The 18,868-nt window shown below is 36.1% G+C and overlaps 3 protein-coding genes across 3 annotated transcripts; all 3 read left to right on the top strand.

Moving 5' to 3' along the window:
• The first annotated feature begins 469 nt into the window (after positions 1-469).
• LOC120146507 (serine/threonine protein phosphatase 2A 57 kDa regulatory subunit B' beta isoform-like) lies at positions 470-4,303 on the top strand. Its single transcript, XM_039160040.1, has 2 exons — positions 470-1,901; positions 3,830-4,303. Exons 1-2 carry the CDS (start codon positions 735-737, stop codon positions 4,073-4,075), a joined length of 1,413 nt encoding a protein of 470 aa, XP_039015971.1. The 5' UTR covers positions 470-734; the 3' UTR covers positions 4,076-4,303.
• A 5,843-nt stretch (positions 4,304-10,146) lies between these two features.
• Positions 10,147-11,177, top strand: LOC120146509 (zinc finger protein ZAT5-like). Its single transcript, XM_039160042.1, has one exon. The coding sequence runs from the start codon at positions 10,190-10,192 to the stop codon at positions 11,069-11,071; it is 882 nt and encodes a 293-aa protein (XP_039015973.1). The 5' UTR covers positions 10,147-10,189; the 3' UTR covers positions 11,072-11,177.
• A 1,815-nt stretch (positions 11,178-12,992) lies between these two features.
• LOC120146514 (splicing factor 3A subunit 2-like) lies at positions 12,993-18,030 on the top strand. Its single transcript, XM_039160045.1, has 7 exons — positions 12,993-13,214; positions 13,303-13,472; positions 16,507-16,583; positions 16,676-16,741; positions 17,012-17,086; positions 17,191-17,265; positions 17,497-18,030. Exons 1-7 carry the CDS (start codon positions 13,063-13,065, stop codon positions 17,887-17,889), a joined length of 1,008 nt encoding a protein of 335 aa, XP_039015976.1. The 5' UTR covers positions 12,993-13,062; the 3' UTR covers positions 17,890-18,030.
• Positions 18,031-18,868: the final 838 nt, after the last annotated feature.

Consider the following 18,868-nt stretch of genomic DNA (forward strand, 5'->3'; position numbering starts at 1 on the left):
GCGGTGATTGTTGCATTGTTTCTAATGCAAATAATTTAGGAGCCATGAAGAGCCACCGGCCGGCGGTGAAAGGTGAGAGTAGGGTGGGGGCCACGTAGATTTTCCAGCGTGGAACCGGGGTTTGGCCGATTCTTCCACATGTATAATAAACAACGTCAAAAGAATAATTTAAAATAAAAAAGTCTTAATTAGTTAATGTATGAAGAAACTTAATTTATTTTATTTAAAGATAAATATACGGTGGCCGTTGTTTATAAACGAGGTTATTGCAATCATTTCCTTCCATTTTTTAAGCTTCTTTGTCACTCTCCCATCACTCTCTCTCTACCGTTCTGTTCTTATCTCCTTTTTTTTCTTCATTAAATTGGTCCGTTCAATATATCGCTGGAACTTCATCTCCGTTAGACGAGCTGCCAACATTCCGGAGATCTTCCTTTTACGACGGCTCTTTTCGAATTTTCGATTGATTATTGGTTATAAAAAGCCAATCATTTCCCGAAAATTGAAAAAAAAAAGAAAAAAAGAAGAATCTTATGGGAATCACCATTCTCCCTTCTATAATCTGAAATTATACACATCTTTCCTTATCCAATTTTGAATTTAGATTCTTAGGGGCAATTATGCCATGCATTCCGATCTATTGAAACCTCAAAATCACCGTTGTCGACTTCCTGATCCCTGGCTCCGTTAGTCAACCTAATCCTTGTTATGTTTTTTATTTTTTGGGGGGGAAGATGTTGAAGAAAATTATCAAAAGGAGCAAGAAGCATTCCAAATCGGATTCAACGTTAACGGAAGCTGGGTCCCGTCCACCAGGTTCCGGTACTATCGTGTCGGATCCAAACCCGAATGTGGTCGTCAACCACGCTTCCCGTCCCGGGCAGGGCGCACCGAGCACTAATTCCAGCAGCCCTGTGGTCCCACTCCCACCCCCGATGACCACCGTCGAACCCTTGCCGTTATTACGAGACGCCCCTGTTTCGGAGAGACAAAACCTATTCTTGCGAAAATTACAGATTTGCTGTTTCCAATTCGATTTCGTAGATGTCTTAAAATCGGCCCGTGAAAAAGAAATCAAACGGCAAACGTTGCTGGAACTTGTCGATTTTATTCAATCAGGATCTAGCAAAATCACTGAGATATGCCAGGAAGAGATGATTAAAATGGTTGGAATCAACATTTTCCGGCCCCTCCCTCCAGCGTCTCATGAAAGTACGGGGCAAGTAGCCTCGGATCCTGAAGAAGAGGATCACTATTTGGATCCCTCGTGGCCACATTTACAGATTGTATATGAGCTTCTTTTGAGATATGTTGTGTCTTCTGCTACGGATACTAAGGTTGCAAAGAAATACATTGATCATTCGTTCGTTTTGAAGTTGCTTGATTTGTTTGATTCGGAGGATATCAGGGAAAGAGAGTTTTTGAAGACAATTCTTCATAGGATTTATGGTAAATTCATGGTCCATCGACCCTTCATTAGGAAGGCCATAAATAATATTTTCTATAGGTTTATATATGAAACAGAGAGGCACTATGGGATCGGGGAGCTTTTGGAGATTCTAGGGAGTATTATTAATGGTTTCGCAGTGCCTATGAAGGAGGAGCATAAGTTGTTCCTTGTGAGAGCGTTGATTCCTTTGCATAAGCTGAAACATGTTGCCGTGTACCATCAGCAGTTGTCTTATTGTATTACACAATTTGTCGAGAAGGACTATAAGCTGGCTGATATAGTTATAAGAGGGTTGTTGAAGTATTGGCCTTTGACTAATTGTCAGAAGGAAGTTCTCTTCCTCGGGGAACTTGAGGAAGTACTTGAAGCAACACAGTCTGCAGAGTTCCAACGATGTATGGTTCCTCTTTTCAGACAGATTGCACGTTGCCTCAATAGCTTACATTTCCAGGTAACTTTTAAGGGCTTTTATTTTATCATTTGAATACTTCACTGAGTTTGGAAATTTCAATAGCTTGAGTTGTCAATCACCGTTAGGAACCAATGTCATTTTGAATCGTCGAATCTTGAATTGTTACTAGGACGTGATTATAAATCTTATGAACTTTAATGCCTTTTTATTTTGAATATGTCACTCTGACTATGCTAATTCCAATAGCTCTAGTAGTCGATCACCTTTAGGAATCAGTAGTATTCTTAATTGTGGAAAGTTGAATTGTTGCTAGGATGTGAAGATAAATCATATGAACATTTAAGGGCTTTTGTCTTTTGGATATGTCACTTTGAGTATGCTAATTCGAATGGCTTGAGCAGTCGATCACCTTCAGGAACCACTGGTATTCTGAATTGTGGAATGTGTGCTAGATGTGAAGTTAAATCATATGATAGTAATTAATTTTGATGCCAAGTTGTGAGCTTATGATATTTCTCCTTTATAAATTTATGGTCCTCCGATGTAATTTCTTGTAATTCTGAATGTTGAATGGATAATGATTCATGAAGCATAACCTTTGGCTTTTGATGCTGCTGCAATGTGATGGATATACCTTTTTTCTCATTTCTGATTTGTTTTTGGAAAGTTGTGATAAGTGTTGCATAGTTTTGAGCATTATATTTGCTTCCGGCTGGCTTCATTCTTTCCGTATCCAGAAGAAATAACTGTAGAGTTGGTCAATTCCCAATTCACTAAGCTATTCTCTACTTTATCCCACAGTGTAGTTTATCTGTGTTTGTTTGAGTGTGCTGCTGTTTCCTGGTTATATGTTGGTTGGGACTATCAAACGTCGATTATTTCTTCTGTGTAATGTCTTGCATTGTTGATTTTCTATAATTGTCCTCTTTGTTTGTAGATAATGTTTTATTTCTATGCGAACAGTTATTGTTAGAGCTTATGAATAGATATACGATATCTAAATGTCAACTTGTAATTGTTTAGAAGTTCTTTCTGTTGTTTCATTTTAGGTGCGTTCTTTCATTTTCTTGTATAGCTGCTCCTCGTGTCATATTTTCCCCAAACTGGAATACACTTCCTTCTCAAAAGATGTTCAATTTAAGCGTTCATTTTAAGCACATATGTCGGTTTAGAGATATACCACTTATTGCTTGTTTCCATAGATTGCTTTACAATCCTTGCCCATAAATTCTAGATATTGTGTCCTCATCACGACTCTATTATAAATCTTCAGTCTGGTGTTCCTTTATTGATTTATTGCGCTACATCTTTTTGCTTATTCATTTTTCCTTCATATTATATTTGATAAGGGGAAAAGAAAGGAAAAACTACTTTCTTTCCATCTTTTCCTTTGGTAGGAGGGAGTAGAAAGGGAAGGAAAATGGTAGATATGTACCTTAATCTTCAAATCCGATCCTTCAATTTAAATGAACAATTTTATTTAAACTTTGCTCCTTACCTCTTCCTTTCCTTATATTTTCCACCCTTGATTTCAAACTCAGTGATAGAAAGATAATTTTCCTTCATCTCCATTTTTTTTTCTTTCATCACCCATTTGCCTTCACTTTATCTTCCTTCCTATCATACACAGTGTTAAGTCTTGTAGATCACATTTTGCCTCGAATACCATATGGTTGGATAGTTCTTAACTGATCTTGTTTAGCTAAGTTTCACCTGTGATGGATCTCCTTTTGTCAATGAGGATTGGGTTAAAATATGCCATATGGTTGGATAGTTCAAAATTGGTCTTGCTATAATTTTGGACTTGTTTTTGTTCGCTTTATTAATAAGCTTTCTATTGTGCTGCTTACAATTTAGAATTGTTGGAGGGAACCGTTTATAAGTATTTTCTTTAGAACTTGCTTTGGATAGTTGTAGTAAGATAGAACTTTCTTCAGAATTCTTACTAAGACCCTGTTGTGTTGCAGGTTGCAGAGAGAGCTCTTTTCTTATGGAATAATGAACACATTGTGAGCTTAATTTCCCTGAACTGTCAGGTGATATTACCAGTCATATTTGAGGCATTGGAGAGGAATACCCAAACTCATTGGAATCAGGCAGTTCATGGGTTGACTGTGAATGTGCAGAAGGTGCTCATGGAAATGGATGTTGAGTTGTTCAATGAGTGTCAGAGAGAGTTTGCAGAGAAAGAAGCCAGAGCGCAAGAGGTTTAAGAGCAAAGAGAAATGACATGGAAAAAACTGGCTGATGTGGCAGCGAAGAGAGGATGACGCGACATGAGAACAGTCTAACTATTACTGTTAGTTTGTTCGACATAGAAGTGATTCGTTTTCCTTTCTCCATTTTGGTGGTGTTCTTTTTCTTTTGCACCCTAAAGTTTCTTCTTTTCAATTTTTTTTTTTGTAGTTGTCAATCTGATCAATGAAGATACATTTAAAATGCATGGAATTTGTTAGTATCATGCTGAAGATTATGAATGATCTGTGAGGAACGACTTGTATTACATGGAATTTTCATTCTTTAAGATAAAGTTAGGACCAAATTATTGGAATTCAGGTATTTGGGATTGTTACTGAAAACTGACAGACAGATACTCGACTTAGATGTAACTGTTGTGTATGTTGTATATGTTTGAATTTGGTATGTTTAAATTTTCAAAAGACTTTTATATAACTAGAAAATCTTTGGAGGATTATATCTTATATACATGTTCAAAAATTTGTTGCAAACAAGTACTTAAAGAAAGAAAAAAATGAGAGTTGGTGTAATATTATGTAGGAACTGTTAATGTTATCGTTTAGGAGATCGGTTGGATGGAAGCTGAGATGTTGTTCTTGATTATTTTTTTTATGTATTATGGTATATTCATTTTACATAATGTTAGAAAGATGTCATCAAGTCGACAGAAGCATGCAATCAAAATTCAATTATGGAACTCAAAATTTCACACGACTTTTGGATTTGTAAAGCAAAACATGTTCCGCATTCTGTTATTTCATCTTTAGTATTGTCTTCTTGTTTTTATGGCTTTTTTAGATTGTTTTTATGTTTTCTTCGCCCCTTAAAAGTGATACGAATTTCAAGTTGGCTATTGCTATTGTTATTATTCTTTTTTAAGGTAAGTTGGCTATTTTATCGTTAAAAAAGAAAAGTGGATGTAATTTTTTTAATTTCCTTTTATTAAAACTAGAATACCTTTAAATTTGAGAATTGGTATACATGTATGGCGTTTTGTAAGATAAAATATCCCTTTAATTTATATATCAATTTCGCTACTTAACTTTACTAAAATTTTGACATTAATTTTATTACTAGACCATTAAATAATTAATGAGTTAGTCGTTATTCATTACAAAAACCAATCATTGTCTGTCACCGATCGTTGTTTATTGACATTTTATCTTTTTCTTTTCTTTTCAAATTAATTTTTTTTATAAAATCCACTCAAAATTGATGAAAAATCTGTCTAAAACCTGTTTTTTTATTCATAAATAGGACATTGATCAAAGGCATAGCTAGCTTGAGCCAGAAAAACAAATTAAAACCAGTAGGTGGAGTGGGCAACAATAAAATCGTTTTCGTTGGGGAAGAAAGAGATGAGTTAGTATTGGTTTACTTATCTTTACTTTACTGGAGTGGAATGTGTTTGTAGATGCAGTTTCTAAAGTGGTTTACTCGAAAAGCAACACACTACAACCACTACTACCCAACCTCCCCCATTACCACTACTACATCAACTCAATAAACCAACCATTGAGTTACAACCAGTCTTTTAAGATTGGATTTCTCTCCCTGCTTCATTATATACTTGCACTAAGAAGAATATAGTATTTTAGTTGGAAGTCGGAAAATGTAGTATTTTATTAGTTCAAGAATAGAATATTCGTACTCTGTTATATTGAGATTTTTTAATTTATGATAATTACAAGGTAATATATATTCAGATTTTTTTTTTATTGGTAATGTACACACACCCTGTAAACACAACTGCTTAAACCTTAATTTTCTAAGAAGAAAGAGTCTCTTTTACTACTGAAGCCACTTAATAAATTCTCGTAAAATTATTTATACTAAATAATATTTAAAAAATTTAGAATTAAAATTCTAATATTTGTAATCTCTTTATCTCGTCATTATCGAGCAGCAACCACTTTTATATCAAAGAGATATAATTGAAAAGGAATTGGTTTCTTATGCTTCATGTGACTCACTAATTGTACACCGGAGACATCCAACTCAACCATAAAATGATGTATTAGATAAGTAGGCAGAGAGAGGACAAGAAGAACGGTCCAAAACTTAACAAAATCAACATTATGTTAAAAATAAAATACGAATTAAAAAAATTTAGAAATTAAAGTATGTCTTATGGAGCTTTGGAGTGTCTTAGATTCACATTCCATGAAATTCCCCTTGACGAAGGAGCCCTTATTAGTGCTGCACCACTATCAATAATTCTCTTCAAAATTATTGTCTTAAAGATAACATTATTATTAAAAATAATCACGAATATTAAATATAAATCATAAAAAAACAGAAAAATTACTAAAAACAGAAAATTACTCATTAAAACCTAATAAAATAAAACAAAAATGATCTTTTAAAGAAAAAAAAAATGAACATTTCATATTTTTAAATATATATTTGTTGATATGATATTTGGATTCTAAAAATTGGAAGTGGTTTATGTAACATCATGAAAATTGGTTTAGAATTTTTTTGACGTTCGTTGATCAAATTCTTTTTAAGGATTAAATTATTAAATTGAATCTTTGAAATATGAATATGGTAAATGTAAATTAGTTTGAATTGAATATGATTTGATTTGAAATTTGAATAAGGGTTAAAATGTACTAAAAAGAGAGTTTGATAGATAAAGTATAAAGATTAAAGTTGGTGTGGTAGAGTGCAAACAAGGGGGGGGGGATGAAAGGACACTTCCCATGAGTATTCCATTTATCTTAGTTGATGAATAAGCATGCTAGGTGCCATACCTTATAATTTAATCATAAAATTATTTTTCCTTTAAGTACTAATTAAAAAATAAAAATAGAAGGATTTTTTCATCAAAATATCACAGCAAGAGAGAGAGAATGAGAGGTCATTTTCAACCTTGAAAAACAAACTCTACCGATGAAGTTCCATAAAACCCTAAACCTTTCATTTAGGGATTAAATCAATATAATAATCCAAACCTCAAATTAAATATATATTTGAAAAGTTTTCATCCTAGATTTTCATTTGATATCTTTTGTTCTTTGATCTGAAAAAGATGATCTGAAATCTTAGAATTGAAATTAATAATTCAAGTGGTTTAGGGGTTTATAATACTAATTTGAAACATATCACTGGAAAGCTCAAGTCATTCCCTATCATTTACTATTGTTTATTTTCGTCATCTAAGTTGTGCAAGTGACACCTCAAACTTGACTCCATTTAGGGGTTCATGATGATTTTAGACTTTATGTTAAATATAACATTGGATGATGATCATATCTTTGAACATGTGTTGATCTTTTGTTAGATAAGGATAGTTTGATGAAAACCCTGAATTAAGAAGAAAAAACTAAACTCTTAGGGAATTTGGTGATACAAGATTCTTTGCAATCTTGGATTAGGTTCCCCTGTCAGGTGTCCACAAGAATTTATGACTGATATCAGTTGGTTCAGTTCTATGGAGCTTATGGATGGCGAGAAATCAAGTTGTTTTCAATGAAAAAACTAATAGCTTAAAGGATCTTATTTTCTTCTCTAAGCTTCGTGCTCTCTTTTGGGTCAAAGCAACAAAAGATGAATGGTTATCTAATCTTGATGAGTGGTGGGATAACCCGAGATGTGGTATGGACACTAGAACGAATCAATGCCTTATTTCATCAGATTGGTCACCTCCGGAGGCTGATTTTTTGAAATTCAATGTGGATTGAGCTGCAAAAGAAGGAGAAACGAGCTATGGTGGTGTTCTACGAACGAAGGGAAGAAGTTATAAGAGCAGTGCTCTCTGGTCTAGTGGAGGGACTAGGGGTGGATTATGATGAGGTTGTAGCTTAGATTAGGTAAGCATAATCAAATGTTGAGCAAAAAAAAAAAATCTTAGATTAGGAAAGCATAATCACAATCAAGTTTATTTGTGCATCGCATATGTTTATGATTTGATTGTATAGACACATTTGAACGTGTACTTATCCCAGATATTCAAATGTATGGATTTGAGGGGTTATACTTTTAAAAATGAATAAAAAACGAAGTCCAAAAAGATAAAGGGCCGGGGGGAACAGAGAAAGCAAAGAACAAATTTATAGAGAAGAAATTCCATTTGGTTTTAAATAAATAAATAAAGGGTGTGATCTGAGATACTTTACTTTAGGTCATTAGCTATGTATATACACACAGTGGTGATGGTGGCGTTTGCTCTAACGTGAGTCTCACAATCCCACAATAATTCCTCACGTCAAGAATCTCCCTTCAGCTCCATCCCCGTCCTTGGGTTTTCCTCCACAACTATTATTTCTTACATAAAATGTTGCTGTTTGGTCGGTTCATGCTCCCAGGTTGCTTGCTTGACTCTAACAAATGCCAACTGCTCTTCTGCATTAATTTATTTGTTCCTTATCTGTTCTACAATTATATTTATGTATATTTCATTTTGAATTCAATATGCGCAATAATCATATACAAATATAATCCAGCTTAACAGTTAACACTATATAGATTTAGTATTAACAAATAAATGAATGCATAATGCATGATGGTTTTTTTTTTACAAAATACTTGGTTCATATATGTTGCTAAAGTCAACTGGTTTGTTTTAGACAAATGAGACGTGCAATTCACACTGTATTATTGTATTATCAAAATAAATCTCATTCTCTACACTAAACTCCACAGCTATTTTTTTAAAAATAATAATATAAATTATATATAAATAAAATTTATAATAATATATTCACATATAACAAGATGTTATTAGTTTGAGTCTCTCCAAAGTGAATTTCAATTTCTTAATAATATATATGTATAAACCATGATCGACTAAATAATTATGAAGAAACTCGAACATGTGTCTACATGTTATTTTGGTGCAGCATGTGTCTAGATGGCAAGGCTTTACCCGCCCTAAATGACTGGGGTATAAAAAAAAGACTAGGAAATTCATCAAATTATTGGCTCAAATATAACCGACATGATTTGGGGTTGTCCATCCAGAAAAGCAAACCCTAATTTATTAATTCACAATTGTACATGAAGCTGCTTGATTAAGTGGCTTAAAATACCCTAACTAGTGCAAACCCTATATAATTAACAAAACTTTTATTATTTCACAAATAATAATCAGCTGAACTATAATTAAGTTCGACAGTAAAAACGTTTTTAATGTTTTTTAATTTCAATAATAGATTATTTTAACCATAAATTTGCTTTTTTTTAGAAACAATTATGATATTTATCCTAAATATTATTCGTCATCGTGCTAATACAAGGAGAGCCTTATTTCCATAGAGTTACTTGCTAATGTTGGTAAAATTTATTAACCTATTTGTTACCTAATGAATAATTTGAAGAGGGATTAGTATGTTTGTATTTGCTTACTAATATGGACGGATGCGAGATTTTATGTTAATGCTACGAATTTAAAGGGTGTAAAAATATAAAATTCTATAGACATAAAATTAGATCATCAATAAAAAATACAAAGAAAATAATTAAACTACAATGAAATTTAAAAATTTGTAGGAGGTGCGACGCAACACTAACATTCCCTCGATCCATACGAAGATAGTATCATTACATAATTAACTAACAAATTGATTAGTATTAGTTAAATTTAGTTAAAGGAGGGGTTTATTATTCCCAAAAGTGACAGGAAATCAACCATTAAAAAATGGCTAGTTTGGGCAGATGTTAGCAACCTCTAAAAAAAGTGTGTATGCAGTGTTAAAAAAACCAGATTACTAAAAGTATGAAGAGATGAAAAGAGCTAACAGAAATCTAAGTTTGATCCAAGGAAGAAAAAAGGTGGAGAGGCGCAAATTGTGTGGTTCGAGTCTTGCAAACCAATTCTCCATGTAGGAATCGTTGGGAAAAAGTAATGGGTTTGCTTCAAAACCAACCGAATCTCACTCGCCTTCTCATACTCCCCATTGCATCTTCTCTTTCCTCCCTCTCTCTATATATGTGATTTGTAGCTTTTAGGGTTTGGAACATAATATACTTTCAAACCAAATTCCTGGGAGTGCTTTCAATCTCTCATCATTTCTGAATTCTGATACAAACCCTTTAACTGAAACCACCGTATCTAATTGCTTTCATCACCCTATATTGGATTAGAGATGATGATGATGGAGGGTCAGGAGGAAGCTGTTGTTTGCAACGATCAGTTGCAGATTATCAAAGGGAAACGTAGTAAGCGCCCAAGGCAGCTCTCTCCTCTGAGTTTGGCGATGGATTCGAGCCCCACGATGACAGCGACGTCTTCTAGTGGAGGAGAGAGTGGAAGAAACGGTGATGATTGGAGGGGGTTTGTTTCTCCAGCTACATCTGTTGAGTTAGCAGAAAGCACCGAGGAAGACGAAGACATGGCTAATTGTTTGATACTTTTGGCTCGTGGTCAAACGATAAAATCGACACCCCAACCAGTTTCTATGGTGACAACGAGCAAGACGGTGATCGGGATAGATGTTCACCGCTGCAAGACGTGTAATCGGTGTTTCAGTTCATTCCAGGCACTCGGCGGACACAGAGCAAGCCACAAGAAACCCAGGGTTGTTAACAATGAAGAGAACAATAAAGGGATGATGTTTGTGAGTGAGGATGTTCATCAGCCGTTCAATAACATGAACACAACGCTTTCACTTCTGATAACGAATAAGCCTGTTTTAGGCCATAACAGTAAACCCAAAGTTCACGAGTGTTCAATGTGTGGCGCCGAGTTTTCATCCGGACAAGCTCTGGGGGGCCATATGAGGAGGCATAGGACAATAAATAATGTTCCGATAACGACTCCGACGGCAACGAAAACAAGTATCGGAACAAGGATTCTGAGGCCTGAATCAGAAGATAAGTCCAACAAATCAACAACTGTTCTGCAATTGGATCTTAACCTTCCAGCACCAGAAGATGATCTCCAAAGGGAAACCAAACTCCCATTAGCTTCCAAGCAGGAAAAGCTACTGCTCTTTTCGGCTTCTTCTTTGGTTGATTGCCATTACTAGAAATGCAAACTCCATCTTTTTAATCAAAGTTGTATTATTAACATGCATTATTTTCTCATTGAAATACCATCCATAATTGTTCATTAATTCTTTGAATTTAACTTGTTCCATGTCAGTCAAAATAAAAAAAATTCTTAATTTGTTAAAAGTATGTTGACTTTTTGTTTTCCTTTTCATGGTAACATCTGATCCGTATAAAGATATCTAATTTTCACTTATTTCTTTTAGCCATGAGTTTGCCACCACCAATTCCACAACCGAAAGTGGTGGATTAGGTTATCTTGTTTGGTTTGCAGGAAAGCTAAACTTCCATATGTGTCTTTTATCTTTTATCATTAACATGGCACAAGTTACACTACACTACTTACTCTCACACTTGTCTTTAGAATCATAGTTAATCTAATGACCCATGTGAAAACAGGTTGGCCACTTAATTTAGCTTATTCATTAGGCAATGCTTAATTCAGCATCTAACTTTTAATTAAGAACCTCTTCATGCTGTGTTGTCAGCACTGCTTTAATAATTAGAAGGTTGAGAAAGCCAACCATGATTGCATTAATGACAATAGTTTGAGATTGGACAAAAGGATTTTCACTGCAAAAAAAGTGCCTTTATCTCTCAGTCTTATCAAATGAATAAATAAATAAATAAACAAGCATATAAGAAGTCCATGAATAAGAACAAAAGGGACAAGAAACTCTTACAAATATACCAAGTTTTTCCTTTTTGTCTTGGTCCAACTTCCATGCAAATAGCAACCCTCTATTGAAATGGGGCTAAAGGACATATTTGGTGGGCGTTGAGAAGCCACGCCATGTCACCCACTTTGCTTCGAGTCATTCAAATCCACGAGAAAAAGAAAAGGTATCATTTCATTTGACATTGCCATATGTATGGTGGTATCACTGACATTAAAGCAAACAAAAAGGCCAATCCCAATCCTAAACTATTTCATATTCACTGCTTTACAAATTAGATTGACTTAATGTGTTTGATGGTTGTTGAAGGCCAAAAAGGCAGTCCAGGCCAGTGGCCACTCAATTAATAAGAGGAGCATATACAAAGTGTAGGCTTTGAAGTGATGTGACAGGCATGCAAAGATCAGTCATCCAGGTATATTATGCCTGCTGCTTGAATAAAGCAGAAAAGGCTTGAATCAGTGAATCTTCACCCACACAATGTTCCAGTCCACTCCCACCAAGTTGGCCCATGGCAGGGATTTAAACAGTGGTATGTTATCGGAACAGTAGCGTTATACAACGGTTTTAGTACCATTTGAAATCATCGTTGCATGATCATAATACCCACAATGATTACAATATCATTCACTATGTCTATAAATGTAATAAACACAACGCAACAAAAAAATGCGATCGCAACCGTAATTTAAATCCCTGCCTACGGAGCAAGCACCAGCAGTGTCAATGCCAATATAGTTGGGAAATTTTTAGGAATCATTTTCTATGGTTTGCTGCTCAAACATGCCCGCCATGGCTCCATAGAAATGAGCAGTGTGGGGCGGAGAGTTATTTTATGCTTTGTTCCTACAAACTAAAAGAAAGACGACGAAATCTAATGCATTATGCAGATATATAAACTCCTTTGTGATAATATTCTTTGATGTTCTCTTTGTGGTTTGTAACTCAAGTTTTCATGCATAATTTGTATTTCTTTTTCAAAGTTTAATTCCTTTCGTTTTCTAATTCAATTGTTATGATTACAAAGGTAAATAATTGTTATCTTCATAAAATAGTATAAATCATTTAAATCTAAACATAAACTCGATTAATTCGATGGATTAAACATCAGTCCAATAATATCAATATGAAAACTAAGATCTAAAATAGCCCACTTATATTGTTGGCCCAATAATACCAGTCACAGCCTGGAACGTCAAATCGCCATTTTTAGATCAATAGTTCAGTGTGCAACCCCCCCGATTTAAAACCCTAACGAAGAAGAGAAAGGCAAAGGAAGAATACCTAGAACCATGGATAGAGAATGGGGCTCCAAACCCGGTTCTGGAGGTGCCGCCTCCGCCCAAACGGAAGCCATGGACCGCCGTGAGCGGCTCCGTCGACTCGCTCTTGAAACCATCGATCTCGCCAAAGATCCCTATTTCATGCGCAATCACCTAGGAAGGTAATAAATTAAATATCAAAATTTCCCTCTTTTCTCCTTACAAGTTCGATTCTTTTTGGGAGTAAAAGGGCTTTATTCTTTTGGGTAGTTACGAGTGTAAGCTTTGTTTGACGCTACACAACAATGAAGGGAACTACTTGGCACATACGCAAGGAAAACGGCACCAGACCAATTTAGCTAAGAGAGCGGCGCGTGAGGCTAAGGACGCTCCGGCTCAGCCTCAACCTCACAAGCGTAAAGTTTCTGTTCGTAAAACAGGCACGTATCTTTCTATATCCCCTTGTTCCTTTATGCAGTTTCTTTTTGTTAGTTTTAGTAAATTTTTAATAGAAACTTAGTGTCATGGACAACTTAATTTTTTGCATTAAGATTCTAATGATGTGTAGTGTGTACTAGTAGCAGTTGAAGGGTTGCTTTTTTAGGCTAATATGAAATGATTATGCAGAAAAGGATTAAATCGCTTATTTAAGGCCCTGAAAATGTTTTTTTATAATGAAATTGAAGTTTAAACCATGTTTTGATTCACCTAACAATTACATTTTGTTTTATTTAATGTTTGGAACCGTGTCTAGTTGTATTGGATGTATGGTTTGATTTCTGAGGGAACATACGACAATTTTTTTTTATAGAAGTTGGAGGTCTCATTAAAAACTCCCTTCGTATTCGTTCACATACTAAATGTATGTTAACGAACATTGGAAGGAATAAAAGAGTACCTCAAATTTTATTGATAAAATACCCGATACAAAAGACACCACGGAATATCCTCTCATGGTGTTGTACACCATTACAACAAACACCTTAACCTCATATAACCTCATCCAAAGCCACAGTCTAAACACCTTACTTCTAATTACACCACCAACAGTAGGAATAAAACAGCGCAACAGAACATAATACAAATTAAAAGCAACACCTACAACCATATAGACTAAAACAACCACAATTGAAGAGACAAGATCTAATGAGACTCGTCTTCTTTAGGAGCCCAAGAGTTTGGTTTGAATGAAGGCTCTATCTCATGCACTATGACCTTGAAGAAGTTGTCACCAACCTTCAATTCCACCATCGCATCAATTCTCGCATCAGCCTTTGTAAGGACTTGAATTTTTGCCCGATCAAAGGATGATGGAGACTGACAACTTTCGTTGATAGCTAGTAATAAACCCCAATTATCATCAATGTTCTTGAAAGTATCCTAATTCCATGTGTGAAAAGGAACACCCTCACAAACTAACCATACTCGACGACACTCCATTACCAAACTCTCTGACCAAGCTTCGTCTATGGAGAACCACTCTGCGAGAATCTTTGATTTATCGTTCTTCACACTTCTCAAGGAAGCATTGTATTCGAAAATCATTAAAATCGCATTACCTGCAGCTCTCATTAAGGTGAAGCCAGTGAGGCCCTTCGTTTGCATTTGTCTGGCGAGATGACCAATTTTGACAAAGTCCTTGCACCACCCCACTAGACAATTGCTCAACACCTAAAGTTTTTCTTCATCTATAACACCTTCAACTTTAAAATGATTCTTCTTCGAAACATCCTCCGTCCCGAACTTGCGAAGAACACCTGTCGAGGACTTTCTCCAATAGGAATGTCGAGGTTTGAATTTAGCGAAAGAAACACCAATTTTTCTGCCGTCGATATGAGAGCCATTCATTTTTGAGATCGCTCTCCTAGCTTCTTCGATTGACGCGAAGCGAATAAAACCAAAGCGAACTCCTTTTGAGTTTCTTTTATTTGGGATAAAAGCATCAAGTACATGACCGTGGGAGCAAAATAAAGCTCCAAGCCTCTTCCAATGAATCTTCTCGGGTAAATTTTCAACAAATATCGTGTAGCAGCCATACTTGTCATTATTGTACCCTTTTGTGGTGGACTCCTTGGTTCCCTCGTGGACACCATCTGCTGCAGATTTTTCATCGCAACACCCATTTTTACCAGTCACATGAAGACTAGGAGATGCTACATAAGCTGAATTTGGCATTGGCAGAACAGGAGGAACATGATCACATCCATACTTGTCTAAAGCATCAGAAGCTGTAACTATTATTCTTTTAACAACAAGATTCTTCCTTGCCATCTCAACGTGCAAAAGGGTCTTCAACTTATCATCAAAAACCATTTTATGAAGTGCATCCTTGGCAGCAACTACAAAATCTGCACTTGAGAAGAGAGCGAAACCCTTAGGCTTTTATCCCTTGAAGCTCACTTGCAAAGCTTCAAAACCTGGAAGCCATCTCAGTAGATTTTGCAGCTCTCTCTCTTTGACATCTTCAGGCAGACCCATAATGAATATCGTACGAACCTCGTCATGATGAGAAGGGTGAGATTGCAGAGAAGGCGCGGCTGCAGAGGGTAGGGGAACTTGGACCGGAGGTCCCTGCTGATGACAAGGTTGGATTCCAGCAACCGACATTAGAGGAAAACTCAGTGACCTGACGTAAAATCCCTGTCGCGCGCCCAATGATGGTAAATGCTGTAACTCGTCGGCGAAGAAGAGGAGGGTGGAAGGGATGAAGCGAGTCGAATAGAAAGGTCTTGAACTTTAGAGAAGGTGGAATAGCGTATTCTTCCTTCAACGAATCTCTCAGACTTAATCTGGATCGTGAAAACAGTGACTACCGGTGAGGAATAGAAGGGCAGAAGTGATGGAAAGAGTCCGACAGGCAGATCTTGGTCCTGAGTGAAGGAGGAACTACGAGTTGACCTTCAACAAAACCCTCAGAGATGAAAAATATCGGGAGAACAGCTTGGCAGAACCATGACTTGTTCTGCTTTGTCGAACCGGTCAAAGGCAGACTCACGGGGAATGGCAACAAGTCTGAACGCTAGGATAGAAAGGATTAGATCGCGAGTGTACGACGAGCCCCGAGGTATGACGGTGAACTGACGACGGCCGGCGGCTAAAATCAGAGAAGAACGGCTATTAGATCTGCGCCGAATGAATGACTTACTCGAAAATCTAATCTAAAAAATGAAATCAGAGTGAGGAGACGTTCTTCCTGAAGAAAAGTGGCGGAGAACGGACGACAGAGTGTGGCGGCGGCCGGCGGCCGGCGAACTGCAGACGGCGGATGTCGGACGGCAGACGGCGGTGGGCGGCGATGGTAAAGATGAGCTGAGATGAAGAATGAAAATAAAAGTCACTAGGTTTGAAATTCAAAAAATTTTAAAATGCAAACCTTGATAGTTTGGACATACGACAATTAACGTATCTGTTCGTTGAATCTCTTTATTTGTTTCTCAATTTATGATGAAAGTTTGCTCATTTGTTATTGTGTAGTCAAAATTGGTAGGCCGGGGTATCGTGTGACAAAGCAATATGATCCGGAGACAAAGCAGAGATCTCTTCTCTTCCAGGTGCAACAACAGCAATTAAATTGCATTATGAAATTATTTGTTTTGTTCCTTATATTTATTTATGGAAAATTATTGTTTGGTGTTTCATGTAGATTGAATATCCTGAAATAGAAGACAATGCAAAGCCAAGGCACCGTGTTATGTCGTCCTATGAGCAGGTTTGGCACTATATTTTCATTTCGCTTTTGACTTCATAGGCTTATATTGATTGCTTACCCCAATTCCTCCTCTAATTTACAATTGCACTTAAAATCGTTCAGATTTTCATGCTGCTCCACTTTTATATATGCAATTTATGTCCATTACAAGAAATAAAACCTGAACTTCACAATGTCCCAAAGCTAGAATTTAGAACTCTATTCAATCACGGGCTCTTCTCATAAGCAAACTTTAATATGCCCGTGTATGTTCATTTTTCATGGATGCAGAGAGTGCAACCATTTGATAGGAGATATCAGTATCTCCTGTTTGCTGCAGAACCGTATGAGATCATAGCTTTCAAGGTAATTCAATGATAGCATTTTCCGTTCTGTTGATTCATTTGAATTATTATAGCACTTACCATTCTGTTAACATTTGTGCTTATATATTTGATATACCTTTACAGGTCCCTAGCACTGAGATCGATAAATCCACTCCTAAGTTCTTCTCACATTGGGATCCCGACTCAAAGATGTTCACGGTTTGTTTGTTTGTTTAACATAAGCTTTCCTGCTTCATATGTTTCTCTCTCTATCCTCTACTTGCCTCTGTTGACATTAAATGAGGACTATCCATGAAGCTCAATTAACCGACTAAAAGCTCCCTTGGGCAGGGTTAATAGTTTCTATTTTTGCATGCATATATCAATTTGTTTTCAAAATTTTTGTAGACAGTCTCTTAACTGTGTTTTTTGGCTATTATAAAAATGCAGTTGCAAGTATACTTTAAAACCAAGCCATTAGAGGTGAATAAACCTCCACCTCCTCCTGCAGCCAACGATACTACAGCTCCAGGTGCTCCACAGAGGCCTTTGCCGCCACCACCTCATGCTTCAGCACCACCACCTCCTCCACCTCAAGGGCTGCCGAACCCTCCTAGAGGCCCTCCACCTCCTGGCTCATTACCGCCACCACCTCCTTCCATGGGAAATGGTCCTAGGCCTATGCCTCCTGGTGGCAATCCTATGGCCCCACCACCACCTCCAGGGGGTAGCGGGACTATGGGAAATTTCACTCCTAGACCTCTACCCAACCCTGCACAAGGTTTTCCTGGTCATCAGATGCAGGGACAGGGTATGCACCCTCCACCTAATATGGGACAGTAGTTCACCTGGCGTCCAGTGTCCTCATATGTCATATTTGAATCATTTTTGGTCAGATCAAACCTTGGAATTTTATTACCCGAGCAAAAAAAGTCTTAAAATGTATGTATGGTATGTTTTGTGCTACTTGGATTTTGCATGTTACCATCATTTGACCAATAATTCACCGATTACATTAAGCCAAAGCCAATATAAAGTTTGTTCATGGCTAGGTTTAAACCTTTCAATTCAAAAATAGTATTAAGCATTTGATCGAACAGTAAATGAGCTAAGGAGAAGTATGAGTAGGAAGAAAATTGATTATACCATACATATCAATACTTTTTTAGGAAGGTAAGATTTTATTTAGTTAAAACAATATTTCTTTTCCCTAATAAAGTCTCTTGATGAGTGTTGATAATTTTTTTTTATTAATCTTAAGTAGAATGTAGTATTTGTTCAAAGATACTTAATTTTTAACCTTTTGATATTGAATATAAATATTCAGTATTCTTCAAATCTGAAACTTTAAAGAATAGTGACAATTCTTTTATCTTGATAACAAATCCTCTACCATCAAGCTAGTGAAGCAATCCTTACTCGTAGAACTTAAGACATTATTAAATTAACCTAAGCTCCCATTTAACGTCGGGTTCGTGCATATGGTTCAACAGTCCTAGAGCACTCATCGATTTGATTAGCCTTCGATGATTTATTTATTCTTCGTTTTCCTCGATGATGATTTCAGACAATCATCGACTTTACAAACATAATCAAGCAAAATCATATAATAACTAAAACTACCAATATGATCAAATTCTGTTATTGGCCTCGAATTCTGAATTCTCATTTTTTTTTTTGTGGAAAACCTCGATGAAAAAAAAAGCGCTGATTCTTTTGAATTTAAGATAAGAAGATCTAAAACATTATTACGATTTAATTAATCAAATGAAAAGAATTAGAATCCTTAAAAGTTTGTAGGGTTAGAAAACCTAATTCAAGA

The sequence above is a fragment of the Hibiscus syriacus genome, unplaced genomic scaffold, assembly GCF_006381635.1.
Source record: "Hibiscus syriacus cultivar Baekdansim isolate YM2019G1 unplaced genomic scaffold, ASM638163v2 tig00110929_pilon, whole genome shotgun sequence".
NCBI classification, from domain to species: domain Eukaryota; kingdom Viridiplantae; phylum Streptophyta; class Magnoliopsida; order Malvales; family Malvaceae; genus Hibiscus; species Hibiscus syriacus.